Source organism: Lepisosteus oculatus, chromosome 4 (assembly GCF_040954835.1).
Source record: "Lepisosteus oculatus isolate fLepOcu1 chromosome 4, fLepOcu1.hap2, whole genome shotgun sequence".
Taxonomy (NCBI): domain Eukaryota; kingdom Metazoa; phylum Chordata; class Actinopteri; order Semionotiformes; family Lepisosteidae; genus Lepisosteus; species Lepisosteus oculatus.
Genome location: NC_090699.1, coordinates 53,233,057 through 53,251,653, shown reverse-complemented (window position 1 = coordinate 53,251,653; position 18,597 = coordinate 53,233,057). Strand labels below are relative to the sequence as shown.

General features: G+C 35.5%; 1 protein-coding gene across 2 annotated transcripts in view; it reads right to left on the bottom strand.

Annotated features, from left to right (window-relative positions):
• Nucleotides 1–18,340, bottom strand: part of rad18 (RAD18 E3 ubiquitin protein ligase) — a 60,182-nt gene extending 41,842 nt beyond the window's left edge. Inside the window, exons 1-6 of one of the 2 annotated variants that reach the window (XM_015347321.2) lie at nucleotides 17,941–18,340; nucleotides 17,332–17,413; nucleotides 16,981–17,042; nucleotides 13,859–13,929; nucleotides 3,181–3,509; nucleotides 2,609–2,708 (exon numbers count right to left, since the gene is read on the bottom strand). In XM_015347321.2, the coding sequence (XP_015202807.2) occupies nucleotides 2,609–2,708; nucleotides 3,181–3,509; nucleotides 13,859–13,929; nucleotides 16,981–17,042; nucleotides 17,332–17,413; nucleotides 17,941–17,994 (698 nt within the window). In that variant the 5' untranslated portion in view covers nucleotides 17,995–18,340. The remainder of the gene's footprint in view (nucleotides 1–2,608; nucleotides 2,709–3,180; nucleotides 3,510–13,858; nucleotides 13,930–16,980; nucleotides 17,043–17,331; nucleotides 17,414–17,940) is intronic. The other variant, XM_015347322.2, reaches the window with a different exon arrangement.
• Nucleotides 18,341–18,597: the final 257 nt, after the last annotated feature.

The window sequence follows — 18,597 nt, the reverse complement described above, 5'->3', positions numbered from 1 at the left end:
ACATTTGATTTAAGCATGTATCCAGCTACAAATGTCAAAGTCATTTTTTTTTTACACTTTACACGTCATAAAGTGGCTATTAATGATTAAAACATTGAGTAGCACATTACAGTTCACAACCACCCTTTTTCTAATGAAGACTTCCACAGAGACTTATAGATACAGTATATTCTGACCACTTCTTTAACATTTTATATGGGGGACATTCTCAATAAAATCTCAAATTTAAATTTCAAATTTAAGTATTGTATACTAGCTAGGAGAGTTGGCAAATTCTACAAGGCTTTCTTCATAGACATCTCAAGTTCTGGATTGCTTCAAGTTATTTGCCAACACTGTTCAATGTTATAAAAGCACATTACTTTATATATTGTTCAACTATGGAGTCAGGGGGCAGTCACTTTCAAGTCAGAGTTAACAAAATTGAGCGCCTTTAATAAAGTATTGTTTACAAGGACAAATTCTGCAAGCAAAAGAAGCTCCTTCATGTTGGTGTTTATGTCAAGACTGTTCTACCAAGCTGGCTTTGGAAGATAGATTAAATAATAATGCCCAAATTCAAACTTACATTCCATTTTCACCAAAGTTTATAGCTTAGATCTAGCTGCGTAGGGGGTAAAACTTCCCACAAAGACCCAGACATAAGTTATCTTTAAGTTTTGACAAAAGCATACAGTGGTACTTTAGGGTATCGATCTCTAGTGCTGTTGAATACCAAAGCAGTCTGCATTTGTCGCAGTATGAACTACGAGTAATGTCATTTTTACCTTTACTGCCTCTAAACCAGCAAAAAGGAGTAAAGCCATATTTGGCAAAGTAAAACTTGTATACTGTAGAACTTTGCTGAGGATGACAACATTGCCTGAAATATCAAAAATATCATTCAATATCTGTAGCAAATGCATTTTTAAAGGAAATTAAGAAAAAAACATACAATGCAGGAAAAGTAAATTATAAGCCAAGCATATTATTTTTATGTTCCTCAGAGATAATATTCATTTCCAAATGAAACTTTTTTTTACTGATACTTTTATCAAGATGTTCAAGGCAAAAGGGGAAACATTTACTAAGGCAATTGCGATTCTTGTATTAAAAAGTCAAGTTCCCAAGAATAACTGAGTAGGTCTAGTTATGACTTAAGCAACTGCATTGACTTCACATGCTGCAAATTTGAAAAAGCCTGCCAAGGAAAACTATGTAATGTAGAATTCGTTCATTGTCAGGACATCTAAACACAATAATAACAAAATGGAATGAACAATGTCTATTTTTAAGATGTCTGTTTTCTGTCATAATGCTTCATATTAATGGGTAGCTCAGTAATGTACAATAATGTGCCGCACTAACATTCTTAAACAAACTATACAGCCATTTAAAATGCACAAAAGCAACAGTATTCTTGTACAACTTTGACAACTTCAGGGTGTCTCAATATTAATTTCTGCATAGTAGTTGCTCTAACCAGAAAAGAACTGTCATTGTCTAACCTGAAGCAGAGATGTGCATGGATAAGTGCAGAGGCTACTTACACAAGAATACATAGGGTTCAATGAAAACACAATTTTCATTCAACGGGTCCAAAGCACTGGCCATGCTCTTCAGTTTTTAAAAATAATTAATAAAGGAATATAAGTGAACTGGGCTGCGATTGCAACTACACGAGTATGTGGAATGCATATGAACAGAACACTGCTCCATCAGGTCATTAAAGGTTTTGAAATTCTCCCCTTTCAAGAAAATAAGATTATTTGGCTAAGTATGTGGGAATTGTGCTCTGTCTTTTTACAGACCATGTACAACTGAAACCATGCATGTTTTGCTGCCTTTACATAGTAGGGAACATTGACCTTAATATGCCTTTGCTGGAGATAAAGCCCTGTGAGTCATAGGCTTCCTTTTGGGATTGTTTTCAGCCCTTGGTAAAAATGTTCTTGCTCCTGTGGTTATTTACTAATCAGACAAATCTTTTGAAATATTAACTCACAAAATAATGTTAAAGTTTCTGCCATATGACAAAAAAGGGCACTTTTTCTTATTTACGGAAACAGACTGAATTTTCAAATACAAAAGACTATTTTGTAATTTAATTATGATTAACATTTTTTTCCTTATATATATACAGTATGAGTTATAGCAGCATAGCTATTGAATATTACATAATATTTAATATAAGGGAGAAGCTGTTAATCATAATTAAATTACAAAAAAGACCAAGACTTTGCTATTAGAAACTACTGTCAAAAAACTTCCCATGTCAAACAGCTCATCACTATACAAGATTGAGTTTTTCTCCAAAGCATAACCTTGCTAATCATATCAAACTCCTGTGTATATGTGTCCCAGCATTCCTGTAATAAAAATGAAATTGGAAATGAAACTTGGAAATATTTCTGTATATAAACAGAGGTTTTCTGATTTGTTCCAGTTTTTAGATTTAATGATAGTTACCTGAAATTCAAATTACAGCAAAGTTGAGAGTAATTTAATAATGCTAAATTACAAATCAGATGCTAACAACAGGTTCTGGTTGCTACATTTGTGCAATCATTGCCTTTTTTTCAAGAAAAAAATATGACTTGCACAAATAAGAATCATAAACCCTCCTTACCTTCTCAAGCTCTCTTTTTTCTCATCCCTCGTTAGGCAGCTGTCCAAGTGCTTATTAATGTGCTGCCCTAAAACACCAACACCACACACAGGACACTCCACTGGAAAGACAAAGATAAAATTAAGATTCTATATTTCAGGAATTATTTACTGAAACAATCAGAAAAGCCATTTAATGTGTAGCAAGCCAGTTAATAACTTGGTCTTTAAACCAGGTCTTTAAGCAGGGGTTTCACAGACCACGACTATAACTGATCCTAGGCTTCACGGTGTTAATTTAGATAAGCAAAACCTAACTGGGAGTGAGCTGTCCCTAGGCATTTAATACAGAAAAATGTACAATATATTATATACGTGATTGACTTTACTTTACTTCATCCCAGTGCATCGCACAAATTGATCATCACCTCATAATACCATATTGTTGAAAAGCATCAATTATTGCACAAATGATCTGATCCACAGATCTAAGCAGCCAAAAATGTATATCAAACTAAACTTAAGTTGACTAACTGTTTAATAGATGCATTTGCTTGTTTCTTTTTGGTAGAGAGGTAGAGATAAGGATGTCACCTTTTATGACAGGTTTAACTTCAGTTGAAGTAGATGGAAGTTCCGGGCTGTAAGAAGCACTAGATATAGTAGGCAACTCTTCTGGTTCTTCCTTTACAGTCCTGTTGAAACGATCTTCATTGACTTTATCGTCTTGATGGGTATTTTGTGGTTTCGGCACATCTGAAGGAGAGGAAGACTTCCCTTTTTGGAAAAAACAGCTCATAATTGTACCTTCCATCTTTGGAACAGAAGGCCCCTTAGAATTTTCTTGCTTGAGTTTGCCAGAGGTCAAAGGGGTCTTTGGAGAGACGGGTGGTGACTCAAAATTCACTCGTAAAAGCTGATGCCTGCAGAAAAAAAATTGTTATGGTTTGTATGCAGTCTTTGCAAAAAATATATCCCAAGACTCTCACTCAATGCTGCTCTAGGATCATAATTCCTTCTTAAAAGGTAAAAAAAAAAGAAGAGCAACCCCAAATGCCAAATAATAAACAAAATCAATACAGATACAATACAAAAGCAGTTTTTGTGACCAACTATTTTCAACAAAGACTTTACTCTCTCAAAACTACTCATGCTACAGAAACTATATCAGGAAACAAATATGATTACCGACCACAATACTCAAGTGTGATGTAAGCTGTCAATTCATGAATTTATTTCTAAATCATTTTTCTGCATGTTTAACGATAATATAGTTTCAACATTCACCACTCCATATTATCGACCAGAAAGAAAAAAACGTACTTTAGAGAAATATAAATATTTTACAACTTAAAGTGGCAAGTAATACTAATACTAAAATAGTAGTAATAATAAACTAATAACTAATAAGAAATGTGGATTATTTTCCTGTTTATGTTGCATGATAAATACAATTTATTTTCAAACTTCACTATTAAAACCTTCTGTACTTAACTTAATATTATGTCATCATGAATTAAAAAGTTAGACTAAATACCGTACATATAATTAAACAGCTGTTATTCTTACAAATATTGATGCTTTTATTATAAATTATCAATTTTTATTCCATTATATTCTTATTAGTTATAGTTTTAAATAAATACATACAAATGGTCAATGGTCAACAACCGACACCTTGTGAATTTCTGATGCACAGAGTAAGAGCTCTATCCCTGCAGAAATTTAATTATGCATCTCCCTTGTGTTAAGAAAACATTAGCCTTTGCAACTTAAAGTTTCATTAGGTTTGAAACACAGAAATACAAACACACCAAAACAGCACCTAAAAACTGTACCGTTGCATACAGTATGCTACACCTAACTACTGTATGTGTACTGTACTTTTAATAATAATGGATGTTTAATAATGTAATATATGTTGATTTCTGTGATGGACTGGTGTCCCATCCAGAGTGCATCCTGCCTTGCACCATTAAATTGTTGGGACAGGCTCCGGCTCCCCTGCAACCCTGAAACAGTATTGATGGACGGATTGTGATTACATCTCCACTGCACTCCAGTCATGTGTAGTTCATTACACGTTTGGCATGGATTGAAGAACTTCTGTAAAAGGATATTGATTTAATAAATTCCCAGGGCTTTTCAAAGCAGATGCAACAGTGCAGAGGAGTGGAAGGTTATGGGTACAGTTTTCAGGTGGGGGTAATGCTGTCAAACCCTTCACTCAGAACATTGCCCTTCAGTATACGTAGATACAAATGTATGTCACATTGGACAAAAGCATAAGTCAAATAAAATAATAAGATAATGAAAATTAACATATTATTGCAATCAGCCTTTCATACGAGTGTCACGGTACTGTGAGGAATCTGCTCCCCTTTCTGGGAGGGATTTCCATTTTACAGAAACCAGTGTAGACACACAGTGGACCTGGACATTTGCACTTCACATGATTTTAAAATTTTGTGAACTGGATAACAGGCGGCACTGAGGTCAGTGCATCTCCTGAGCAGCACTCCTTATTGTTTTTTCCATTTTATTGGCGTGACAGCAATAAAATGTTTAAAGATACGCAATATATGACATAAGCAAAGAAGTTTCCAAAATTGTACTTAAAAGAACAAAGTAAAAACAGTTCCTACACACAATGAATCATCATAAACATGTCCGTTTTCGCTATTTAAAGTGAGGATTTAAAGAGCAAAACTGTTTAAATAATCTAAATTCTGTTCTGTAAAAAAAAGTGCAAAAGTGCCTGAAAAACTGTTAGAAAAACAGATCCCCTTGCCAAAACGTAGAAGGTTCAGGAGTTCAAAATATAAGCAGCGTCTTAAATACATTAAAGCATAAGGCAGCTTGTGGATCTTTACAAGTTCAATTATAGCAAACAGAGCCAGTTTACCAAAATGCCAATACTGATGTAATATGGGCTCTAATTATAAGAACAGTACTAAAAGGTCATTTGCTTAACCTGCACGACAAACATCAGGTTTAATCTTACTTTCAGTTTGTATTTAAATCTAGGTGAAAATAAGCTTTTTCAAGCTTTAGAAATAATAGCTAATAGTTTTTGCACTAAGACAGACATAAAAACACATAACAGAAACTGAAAAGAACTGAAAAGGTCTGTCTTATTTAAGAATGTAATTCAAACAAAAACCTACATGACTATTCAATTTAAAATGACCTATGATGTTCAGCCACTCCAACCTTTAGGACTCTAACTCACTTGCAGGGTTTGTTAAAAAACTAGGCCTAATCTTATCACACTCTGCTTAGCTTTATAAAACATATTTTTTACAGATGGTTTAGTCTATTAAAAAATGCTAACTGCTAATTTGAACAGTAAGCAAAAAAAGCTATTATAGACAGCAGCTGAGTCACCATATAATCTCAAATGTCAGTTTGCTCAGTGACTGCTCATAAAACCAGCAAATTGCCTTGCACATGTAAAATGAAGAGAGGCACTTGTACTGACACATTCTAACAAATGGACAAGCAATGTCCATGTGCAAAGACCAGCTTAGGGCTGTAAACAATAGTATACAGAGCAGTCTCTTGCACGAAAAGGGTGGGCAACAATGTTCTGTATTCATAATGATTTTTAATAAGAGTTACTATTTTATAACCAATAATTCACTTTACTTAGAATTTGAATTGTCATTTGTGTGCCCAGCACAAAATAAGTCTTTTGTTTTGGTAAAATTTTGTGGAAAACTAAAATTAAAGAACTTATTTCTGCAACGTTCGATACCAGGTACAATTAACTGTAATTTATTTTTGTAGTACACATTTCATATCATTTCATGACCATTCTGTAAATGCTGGATCTATTTTTTGCATTTCAAAATACCTGGTTAAATTCAGCAGCAGCAAAGGAAATACAAAAAGAAGTTAGAGAAATACTGCTACCTGGTTTGGTTAACACAAATCTGAGGGTGCAATCCAGGACAGAGATTTAAGTGTTTGTATTCAGCAAGCGAGATGAGTGCTCCTAGCCCTGGTTCCTTGTGGACCACTGTCACTTCTGGTATTTGTTCCACACAAGGCCTAAATTACTGGGGATAATTTAGCAGAACTATGTGCTTGGAAACTAATTGCAGATTTTGCCCTTGGGTGAAAATTACTCTCCCAGGCTACAGTACTTCTTTGACCACACATTTGGGTAAAATATTAGGTCTTCCTAGTGAAGTAGCAACTATTCCATTAGCTTTAACTTGGTGTACATAGCATTCTAAACTAGGATGTATTATACATTTTTTACAATTGTCACTACATTTGCTTAGGATGATAATATTTTGTCTTAAATCTCTTGACATTTCCTATGAAGAAGTAGTACTGTCCAATTTACTGCACTCAGCCTCCTTTAAATACGCAGTAGAAGTTAATGTAATTAAAATTATTAACCTTCTGAGCTTTGAGAAACCACATAATGACTAACAACATTTTTATACTTTGAATGAATAAGAATACTGTGTATTTAGATTTTTTCCCAGTTATTAACATATTTCTTTACATTGCAGCACTTGTGTCCTTAATGCAGACTAAGTGTCCTTAATGTTGATGTGTGCAATGTAATTTACATGCACACGTAACGTCATTACAGGTTTAATGACAAGACATACCACAAGGTACATCTGAAGATATACGTATCTTACATGATAGGTATCTATATGATAGGTATGGACTATAAAGAATGGGACTAATAGCGAGAACATGTGGAAAAATGTAGAAAACAATACCTAGAAGAAATCAGAGATTAGAAAATTGAATATAAAAAAGTCAATCTTGTGGGCCTCTTAAATTTAAAGCTGGCAGAAAAAAACAAGTGTAAGGGATTAAACCAATGAAGCTCCTAGTTGAAGAGGGTGTTGCCCACTAAGGTGCCAATAGTGTTTGTGCTCAGTCTGTATTCAGAGAGGATTCCTTCCTTTGACATACAGTACCAATTAGTGTTGACCTTGCCCAGTAAATTCTAGGTATTTGTGGCCATGAGATTCTTAACTATTCTCATTTTCTTTTGAAAACAAAGTGCCTTTCTTTGTATGTGCCTCTTTTGTCTGCAAATATGTTACTAATTTAGATATATCTTAAGATTCCAAGATTTTTGCAAATTACATGTGCATATATTCTTTATACATAGCTAATCCATGTGTTACTTCTTTACAAAACATTTAAATATAAAAGCATGAATTTAGAATTTACCAAATCTAACTAGACATCTTCTAATATTCCAGACATGAAAAATGCAAGCATAAGCTTTGCAAATAAATTCAAGAACAGAGAATATTTTAAACCAGATAAAGAGATGTATTTAAAAATACATTTTATTTTCATACAGAGGTTATTTCTCAGTTGCTCTTTGATATCTGTTTATATATTGATATTTTAAAATAATATTTTTAGACAGTGTGGTTAATATGTCCCACCTAACTAATGGTAGTTCAGCCACATTAAATGGGTTAATTTCATTTGAACTTTGTGTATTAACTGTAGACTTTAAATGTTCAATTAGTGTACAAACTGCAAACAATGATACTTTATAAATATCAAGCAGATACTGAGAAAGTCTATCTGAAATCAATATAAATCTACATGACAGTCCCCACTATTTTCCTGGCCTACTTTGTAGCTTCAAACTAAAAAAAAGTCATATCTGACTACACACGATGAAGATCTTTATAATTACATATAGGTTGTCAGAGTATTTAGTCCTCAAAAGTCATGAAATTTATAGAACTCCAATTCTGTTTTAGCAAAGTCAACATCCAAGATCTACTAAACATGTCGACGTTTTTAGCACAGTGAACAGGTATGTCAAGATTAAAATGTACAGATGTAAATGTTTAGAATTATTTACAAAAAATTTAAATTCATTCATTTGAGACAAGCCATGGCATAATGTATTTTCATCACGGCAATGTAAAGACATCTAGTCACATTTTTACATTCTCTTCAATAGGATTTCTAAAATAATTATTGCCCAAAAAATATAAGGGGGTTAGAAGCATTTCATCATGAAAAACAAGGTTTTGTAAAAGACCTTTGGGTAATTTCTCATTTATCAACATGCAAGTCACCCTCAAACAGGAAGAAAATTAGAAAGGAAGTCAATAACCAAAAGAAAAATGGATGTCTAACTGCTTCTCCGTCATTCATCTGTGCCTGAGACTTCAGGTCACAAAGGCGACAGCTGACATGCAGCTCTGACAATAATCCAACCACTAATGAGAAATTAAATGCAAATGAGAGTAGACTTTCTATGCCACTTTCTTGACACTTTGGGTGACGTCATTGATGGCTGATTCTCCACTACTCTGCAATCAGGATTTTATTCCACCTGCACTGGTTGCCTGGTCACACTGCTGGCCTAAAGCCAGCATTTTTCCTTTTTAAATGAAAGCCAGAACTTTCCTTTTATCAATAGAGCATAAAAACAAAACAAGTGATCTAATAGTTGTAATCAAAATAAAATGTTATTTATCAGGAAAAAAAATATTTAGAAGAAATATTTTTAACCCAGAGATTAAAAATAAGCTTACTCAAACAGAGCTTGAGGCATCCTCAGTTATATTGATACAGGCCTAGATATGACATGGGTTAAAAGTACCCATTTCTACAACCTTGTTAAATGGTTATGACTTTTGACTCAACTGTATTAAAATGTGTTGATTGGTATATAAGAATTGCACTGTTCAAATTACTTTCAATTCATACATTTTGCATGATAAATGAATGGTCTTTAACAGTTCAAATGATTTGAACAGACCTATAAGGATGCCCTTAAGCCTGCCAGATTGAGTGGTAGTAATGCTACCAAATGTTTCACCAGGTTAAGTCCGATTTTCCTCCCTCTCTTAAACAACGTAACACATTCATGCAGTTCATCTAACAAAAATACATACTATTAATAACCAGTTGTTGACTGCACCTCCTGCTGTCATGACAACTATGCCCTCTCCTGCTTTTGCAGGTTAGAGTTTCTCTCGTATTACTGCTGTGGATGCTACTCCTATAACTGTGTTGGTAGCTAAATTGAAACTTAATATTTGTGCTTTGGATCATATTCCTTTGCCCTGACTCAAAGCTGCCCCTTTGCCCATTTGATGTCAACCTCATAAGTGCGTCCTTGAACCATGTTCTCGTACTTACAGGATTTAAATCTGCAGCTATCTGGCCAGCTAAAAAAAATGACCTGGACCATCAAGTACTTAAATACTGTCCTATTTTCAATTTGCCTTTCCTTACAAATATTCGGAGAGAGGCATTGGCAGCTCAATTACAATCTCATCTTGCATCTAATGAGCTCTTTGAACCTTTCCAGTCAGGATTTAAACAAACTCATATTACCAAGCCAGCCACTGTTAAGGTTAGTTAATTTTCTTCTTTTGGACTGAAGTGCAACTTTTGACACTGTAAATCACAGAATCCCACAGGAAAGCATAGAAAATTATATAGAGATCACTGGTACTTCCCTTCATTGGTTAGAATCTCATATGGCTAAAATATCTAATATGCAAGCCTTCTGTTGGATTTCAGTATAAAGCAATCCCTTCTTATAAGTATTTAAAATTAAATAGTGGCATATTTGGTAGCTTTGAAGTGGATCTGGGGTTAGAATTCCATACCCCCTTAAACTGTGTAGTGTTTTAGATTTAATTCCAGACATTTCTGGAGACTAGGAATGGGCATAGAGTTTGAATTTGCACAAACTGAACTGTGTTCTTCATTGGTCACCATACCACAAAATGTTTATTACAGCTTTAGAGAAGTGTTTTGAAAAGAGGAACAAGGACGATTCAAATTGTTACTTTTTAAATCCTTCATTTAACCATATGAGTAAGTTGACACCAAATTCTCATTTACAGGATGATCTACAAAGTACCCAGTTACTCAGTTACTCATTCACTGCAACCACCTGAGTGGAATACCTTACTCAGTGATATCTGGGCTGCAACCACCTTAGAGATTTGAATGTCAGACCTTTTGGTCTTGACTCTATAATAATAATTGCTTACACTTATATAGCGCTTTTCTGGACACTCCACTCAATGCGCTTTATAGGTAATGGGAACTCCTCTCCACCACCACCAATGTGCAGCATCCACCTGGATGATGCAGCGGCAGCCACAGTGCACCAGAACGCTCACCACACATCAGCTATCAGTGGGGAGGAGAGCACAGCAATGAAGATTGTTACCACTACTCCATACTGCAGAAATATTTGGTCTCTTTACCCGTCTGGATCTTTGCTGCCTAGAACAAACCATATTTGATAATAATAAAACATTAAGGGATATACTGTACACAGGATCGAACAAGAGGACTAGTGCACACTCAACATTATAACAAAGACAGAGGATCGCAACTGGAAACTAAAAGGAAATTCTTTTAAAACGGAAAATTAGATTTTTTGACTCACTGACTAACGTTAGGTTAACGGCCTAATGTTGTTTGCAAACTTATGTTCTCATATCTTCATTCCCATGGTAGTGCATGTAGTTAGACTGATAACTTGTCAATAAATAGAAAAACACAGAGCATGGATAAAGGGGCAAACACTCCCTTGTAGAGATGGAATTAATAAAGCACCAGAATAATCTCGATTAAGACTACGATTCTTCTACCAAGATCTAGTTTCTGGTATAATTAGCAAAAAAGGTAGGGTTTAAGACTCTATTTAAATAGTAGGCTTAGCAAACAGTGCAGTAGCGGCAAGCATCCTGCACTGAACCTTTTAGGTCTTAAAAAGAGGAGACACGAGGGCAACTACTCAGGTATTCCTAATCCTTAAAGATACAGACAAAGTCAACCAAATGGACTTTAGAATCTCAACAGTGAAACAGCAACTATAACACACAAAGAAGTGTAATTATAAGTACAAATATACAATTGAGAACAGAAAGCACCACCATATACAGTACAAAGGACTGTGGGAATATGGAACAAGCTACCCCCTCATACTGATGAGGCCAAACCTTGGCATCTTTCATTAAAGAATGAGATTCTTGAACAATTACCTATGTAGCAACAAAACAAGTTAGATGGACCAAATGAAGTCCTTGCAAATCTCACCCCCTTGTATTCTTTTATTTTAAAATATTCATTTTGCCTTTAGTTATTTAGTAAATGTCAAGATCCCTGCACACAGCCTTTGGTTACTCTTTTCTAAAACATAAGATGCTTAAAATTTCTCATTTCCTTAAATAGTACAGAAATAAGTAACAAAAAAACAATATAATTTAGTTTTATGAAGCCTAAATCCCTATCTTATTGCCACAGGAAATCGAATATTCTACAGTGGATGAAGTAATGAAACGGTTTATTGTAAGTTGCTCCACCAGGGAGAAAGAAATAGCCAGGGAATTAAAGTGAAGGCTGTATTATTGTTTAAACAGTTTAGGACGAGTTACAGTACCTTTGTTCCAATAGAACACACTTACCAATCTGGAACTTTTTGCTAAATAAAATACCTTGTTGTCATGCATCTCCTTCCAAATGACTGAATACATACAACAATTCAACTTTGACTTTGGAGATGTTTTATCTAAAACTTAATAATATTACACCGAAATGCCCTTTATTTTTTCAGACAACCCTGTGGGACCAAGTCTTAGGCTTCAACTATACTTACAGATGTCTTCTGTGAAAGGTTCCTTGGAATTTGTACAATCCCATTTCCTCTGTGTCTGGTATGGGCTCATCGCATCAACTCCACTTGTCAAATGTTGAAACCATCCACAATTTACTTTGAACTGGATCTAATGCATGATGGATGCAAACCAGCTCTTGCTTTACTCATCAATATGTTCTGATCTGAGTTCACCTCTCAATCCTTGCAAGTGGAGTTCTCACTGCAATACTTAATCAATCCATTTTCTGACCACTTCTTCCAATTTATGGAGAAGCCGGAGTCTGTCCTGGCAAGCAACGGGCACAAGGCTGCCAGTCTATCTCTGGGCTGACAGACACACTCACACCAGGGCCATTTTGTCCCAGAAGGCAATTAACCTATCAGTATGTTTTAGGACTGTGGGAGGAAACCCACGTGAATACAGTGAGAACATACAAACTCCAAGCAGATAGTCTGTACATTCTCACTGGTCTAGAATTGAACCCAGGGCCCCATCCCTGCGAGGTGAGGAATGCTAACCACTGTGCTACTATGCCACCCCTTGATTCTAAATGAATCCATTTTCTAACCTCACTTCTTCACTTCTTCCAGTCCAGGGTTGCAGGGGACCCAGAACCTATCTCAGCAAGCAATGAGTGCAAGACAACCTATACCCTGGATGGGATGCCAGTCCATCACAAGACAGACTTACACATACATTAGGGCCAACTTTTCCAGAAGCCAGTTTACCTACCAGTATGTTATTGTGGGAGGTAACCAGAGCACAATGCCTAATATTTTATCAAATTAGAATAAAATGAAAATTAAGCAGAGATGAAAAAAAACATTTGAATCACGGCTACCCTTACATTCCCCACACTTGGACTGATGTCTCTCTCATTACTTCCTTTTGAAATAGCAAATATTCACCCATTTGGCTTCTTTGCTTCACTCATTCATGATAATTATATCTCCAACTATTTGTACCTCATTCTTTCAGTAATACTGCAAAATTGCATTTTTCCTTAAAACTTCTTATAAAGCTTTGAAGAAGTAAAATGTTGTAAAATATTGGTAAGTGGACAAATCATTTATTTGTCATTTATATTCAGTTTTCTATTTTTTAGGATGAGTAAGATAACTATTTTCAAAATACTGCATATTATTAGAGATAACGCACTCCATTTTCTTGGGTTATGCTACTTTCAATTTATATCCAGTCAGTGCACAAAAGTGATTCACTACCATCAGGATTGTTATAATTTTAAATACAGTATTACAGGACCCCTTCAGCCCAATTCTAAAACATCACATACATCTAAAGTGGGAGCTTATGTTGTTTTTGTCAATTTCATTAGACGTGAAATGCAACTTTTTTCTTTTATTTGGTCAGTGACCATTACTCCTTCTCTGTCTGAGATTTCTCCACTTACAGTGAATGTTGTGAGTAAGGTAGTACTATAAAGGAAACATTTTGCAACTGCCATTGCAAAATAAGCAGTGAAAACACACAGTGCCTCATCAATATATAATAATACTGAGAAACTCCGTGTAACAATACAATTATAAAAGAGGTACACACAGGGTAAAACTGAAGAAATGTGCTTAAGTTGATTTTTTTAAATGTTATCAATGACTGCTAAAAGCATATGGTACCTTGCTAACTGGAAGGTCTTCACCAGATCATCAAGTATTCTATTGTTTCTGAGGTCTGATTCTGTCACTGCCTGGAATAAAGGAAGAAAAAAAAATCATGAAACAATTTAGTCATTTATATTCAGTTTTCTATTTTTTCCTAATGCCCCAGTATACTGATGGGGACACTATACTGTAAACAGGTGATGTCCTTTGGATGAAATGTAAAACCGAGGTCCTGACTCTCTGTGGTCATTAAAAATCCCAGGGTGTTTTTCGAAAAAAGTAGGGTTGTAACCCCAGCGTCCTGGACAAATTTCCCATTGGCCCTTACCAATCATGGCCTTTTAATAATCCCCATCTATAAATTGGCTTCATTAATCTGCTCTCCTCCTCACTGATAGCTGATGTGTGGTGAGCGTACTGGCACACTATGGCTGCCGTCGCATCATCCAGGTGGATGCTGCACATTGGTGGTGATGGAGGAGAAGCCTCATTACTGCAAAGCGCTTTGAGTGGAGTGCCCAGAAAAGCGCTATATAAGTGTAAGCAATTATTATTATTATTTCAAGTCATGAATAGGTGAGAGAGAAAGCTGAGAGATTTGGAAGTTTGGTGCGACAGGAAATACGTCCAAATGTTAAGATTATGTAACAATGTAAGCAATGTAAACAATGTAAAGAACAGAAATCATTACCCTCAATACAGATCTGAACAGTTCCTATATCAGTAGCCTTTATAAAAGGCTAGCCTTATGCCTGATAATACATAACAAATATTTTATTCTTGTGGGAAACTCCGCTACAGTATCAAATGACTCATCAAGACACATCTTAACAAGCTACCTTTAAATGTATTATGCTTCTGTGATTAGGTAATACAAAGATCTCTAAGGTAATGCTAAAGTAAATTGGATAAATATACTAGATAGAGAAGCATTAAAAAGCAACAAATGATGTTAGTGTAAAATTATACCAAAAAAAGAACACAGACTGATCCATGTCTTACACAGTCAAAATGGACTGCATATAAACCTGAGGCACCCTTGACATATTCAAGTTCAACTCTATTATCAAATTAAAGGAGACCATTTTAGTTAGTTCTATATCTCCTATTCACTGCAAGTAATGCTCACACCTGAAAAACATTACAAGGGTGTTTATGTTGAGTATGCTCAGCAGACATACAGAATAGGTTCCTAATGACACAGTATGTATCACAGATACACTATTGGGTTCAGGTCAGATGAATAGGTTGGTTGGTACCTCCTAAGCATAATTTGCTGTGACAGGAAAGTCTGACAAATGTGTGCAATATGTGATAATGAATTCTCACACATAAATGTGTAGGGCATAATTTTGACCAAAGTAAGGTGCAATGCATGTGCCAACAACATTGCCACTATTGTTTTGCACAGTCAAAGAGCCATAAAACAGCACTATCTGTGTCTAAACTGAGTGCTTAAGAAGGAGACCCGTGAGAAATACTTTCTGTTGTAATTATATATATATAATAATAATAATAATTGCTTACACTTATATAGCGCTTTTCTGGACACTCCACTCAAAGCGCTTATATATGAATTACACTGAATTGCAGTCCATACCATCACATCTCCAGCTTCAGATACACCCACGTTTGAAACAATGCGGATGGTACTTCTTTGCTTTATGCCCTATGCCCACTGTTGTGCTACATCAGAAAGGCCCATGACCCTCCACTTAATACAACGTTGTTCCAATTTTACTATGCACATTGCACCGTACCCTGTCAGAAATGTCTATGTCTACATTGTCTATAGCATTTTCTTGCCAGTGTCTGTATTTGCACCGAAGACCCAGAGAACAATATCCAGATCCTCTGTATACTTGTATATGGCTGGACTGACAAATTAACTTGAACTTGAATTTGCCTTGGGCCAGTTTCAGTTGCCCAAGCATGACATGTTGCCCTATGATGGTTATTCAACAGCAACCCTATGTGTACAATGGGTTCTTATGCCTTCATTCTCAAGACACTATCTTTCTGTCTGGGAGCTGGTCTGGATATGTAGACATCCAGGTGACTGGGCAGTAGGTTAGGATGCAGGACTATTTATTTCATCCTCCGAGATATCTCAATGGGATATACCTCAAACAGGTGTGGTGACTCATGGCCACTTGGTTACCGTCAGTAACAAGTTAAACTCGTGTGAAGCACACCAGTGTCTATTTCCCCTAAATGCTGACATACTTGCCCTCGGCATCCCAATGGCCTCTTCTTTTCTACCCTACCATGGCTGTGGAAGCCATGGGATTTTGTTTCAGCCATGTTTGTGCACACAGTTGCAGACGCAGTAACATCTGAACATCATAGTGATCACATCTACATTTGCATACATGCCTACGATACAAATGACTGAAATGGGTTTTGCACATTTGGTTAACTAATAGTGCAGAATTATTCTCTTTCTGATAAACTGAACCCCTTACTTTTGGAAAAATATTGGCAACAAGACCGTGTTGCCTTTTTAATGCCTCCCAGTATATAAAACTCAAGTCATGTTTTTTGTTTTCTCTCTCTAGCTTAAATGCTTGAACTGACAAAATATTTGAAACCATAAGAAGATAGTCTTAACCTTCCAAAATCAGTGGGGATTATAAAATAATCAGTTTGGTTCTGCTTTGTCAAATGCCATTGATGTTGATCAGATACTGAAATAACATACAAGCATAATAGTATTTAAAGCACTCAGATACAGCACCTTTACACCCAAAGAAAGCACCACAGACAAAACATTGTTTCTTTTCTTCTCTTTTCAGCGTGAAATCAACATTTACTTGTTCCCATACAGTATTTCCCCCTGACCAAAAACAGTGCAAGAAATAGAACTATTTAAATCTAATTAGAAATGTCAGCTTCTGGTTGTATAGAAACTGCTTACAGATATGAAATTTCATTCTTCCTTCAACATCCACATCAGATATTTCTTACCAAAATACTGTATGTAGGCCTGTTCATTGGTGACAACCACATGATTTCAGAAAACATTTAGGTATAGGTTTTCTAATCCACGCAAAATGCCATTGTTACATAAATATGCTATGGAACAATGGTAATTTGCACGTATAAGGAAAGTTTTAAAACAAGAATACTTTACTTACCGAATTACATACTGGACACTTCAGTTTGTAGGACAGAAATTTCCGTATACATAAAGAGCAAACTGAAAGCAACAAACATATTTTTAATATGAATCCACACTACAGCACAGTATAACAACACCATTGCAGGAGGCAGCTTCTATACTTAAAATGTTCAAGCACATTTTTTTTATAGAATTACATGATTTGAGCTCTCTGATATAATTAAAAAGGAACATTTAAAATCTATCGAAATTATTTAAGCACTTAGTAAAAAACGTGACCAAATAAACATTTTGGTTTAAAGTTTTGCTTGGAAACAAAAATAATGTACTTATGTTTTACAAATCTCAAACTGAAATGTGTACTCACAGTTATGGGAACAGTGCTGAACCATCATTGAAATGTCCAGATAATCAAAGCAGATTGGACATCTAAACAAAGAATCTAGATTCTAAAAACAAAGAGAGTCCATAACTTGAGTTGGCTATTCTACAAGCAACTACTGTACTCTGTAATTTCATCTACACTACAGTAAACTACTATTTATTTTCCATTCTTAAGAACGACGCACACAACAGTGTAAATATTTTACAAAGTGAAACATCACAGCTCCTTGAATGAAATAAAAGGTGCGATGGCAAAAAGACTGCTGTGTAAATACGAGCACATAAACTGTAGTATTTGGTTACAAATGATAGGCCAATCCAAAATGCTTGAAAAAGGAAAAATCCGCAGTTTGAAAATAATCGCAACTTTTATTACCTAAAAAAATATTACCTAAGTTCAAAGGATCTGTTCTCACGGTGCACACTTAACAGTAAGTTTCGGTTGTCTCATGACCTACTACTTCTTGACATCACATGGTATCAATTTTGTGGATATATAGCATAAACGTATATTAAGGCACTTTGCTTACACTAAGGAGCATTAATCATACAGTGCCTAAATAAGAGTTGCACTGACGTTTCCTTCACTTACTTTGAGATGACACAAATTAGGGGGGATTTCCGCTTCAGTAAAGCTTTGTGACATTTTATAAACACTTGATAAAATACTCCTTCTTTAACTTCAAATTTTAAGAAAAAGAACCTGACTGCAAATACACTTATTATTTAACACTCCCGCGCCAGTGCCGGAAGTTGAGTAAAAGCTTCCGCAGTGAAAATCGTCACTTCCTGCAGTGAAGAGTGAACTGGATGTTGTAGGCTTGATAGAATCTGCAATGATCACAGTACATTACTAATTTTTACGTATGTTTACGGCTGTAAACCTTAGTGTACGAAGTTCCACTGTCTTTATCCAATCTTACTTCTTCTATTCCTATGTTAGTAGCACAAATGAGCGCAGAGAAAATAATTACTGTTTCCATTGAGCTTCTACACATAGGACATTTGCAGTGCAAGCACTCAAGAGTGCCGCGCGTCCATGACAAAATCGCCTCCACCGGAAAATAAGCGAAAAATAAGGAACTGCCCCAAAACGAAAATCACTGGTGAGGCGGGCCTTTCACCCCCACTTCGGTCAGGTGCATTATTAGATCTCAAAAGAACTTTAAAAACTGTGATACCTCGAAGCGCCTGCAGGTTCCTATTTACTGATTTACAGGGCATTCTCTTATCAACAGGAGGGTTATTT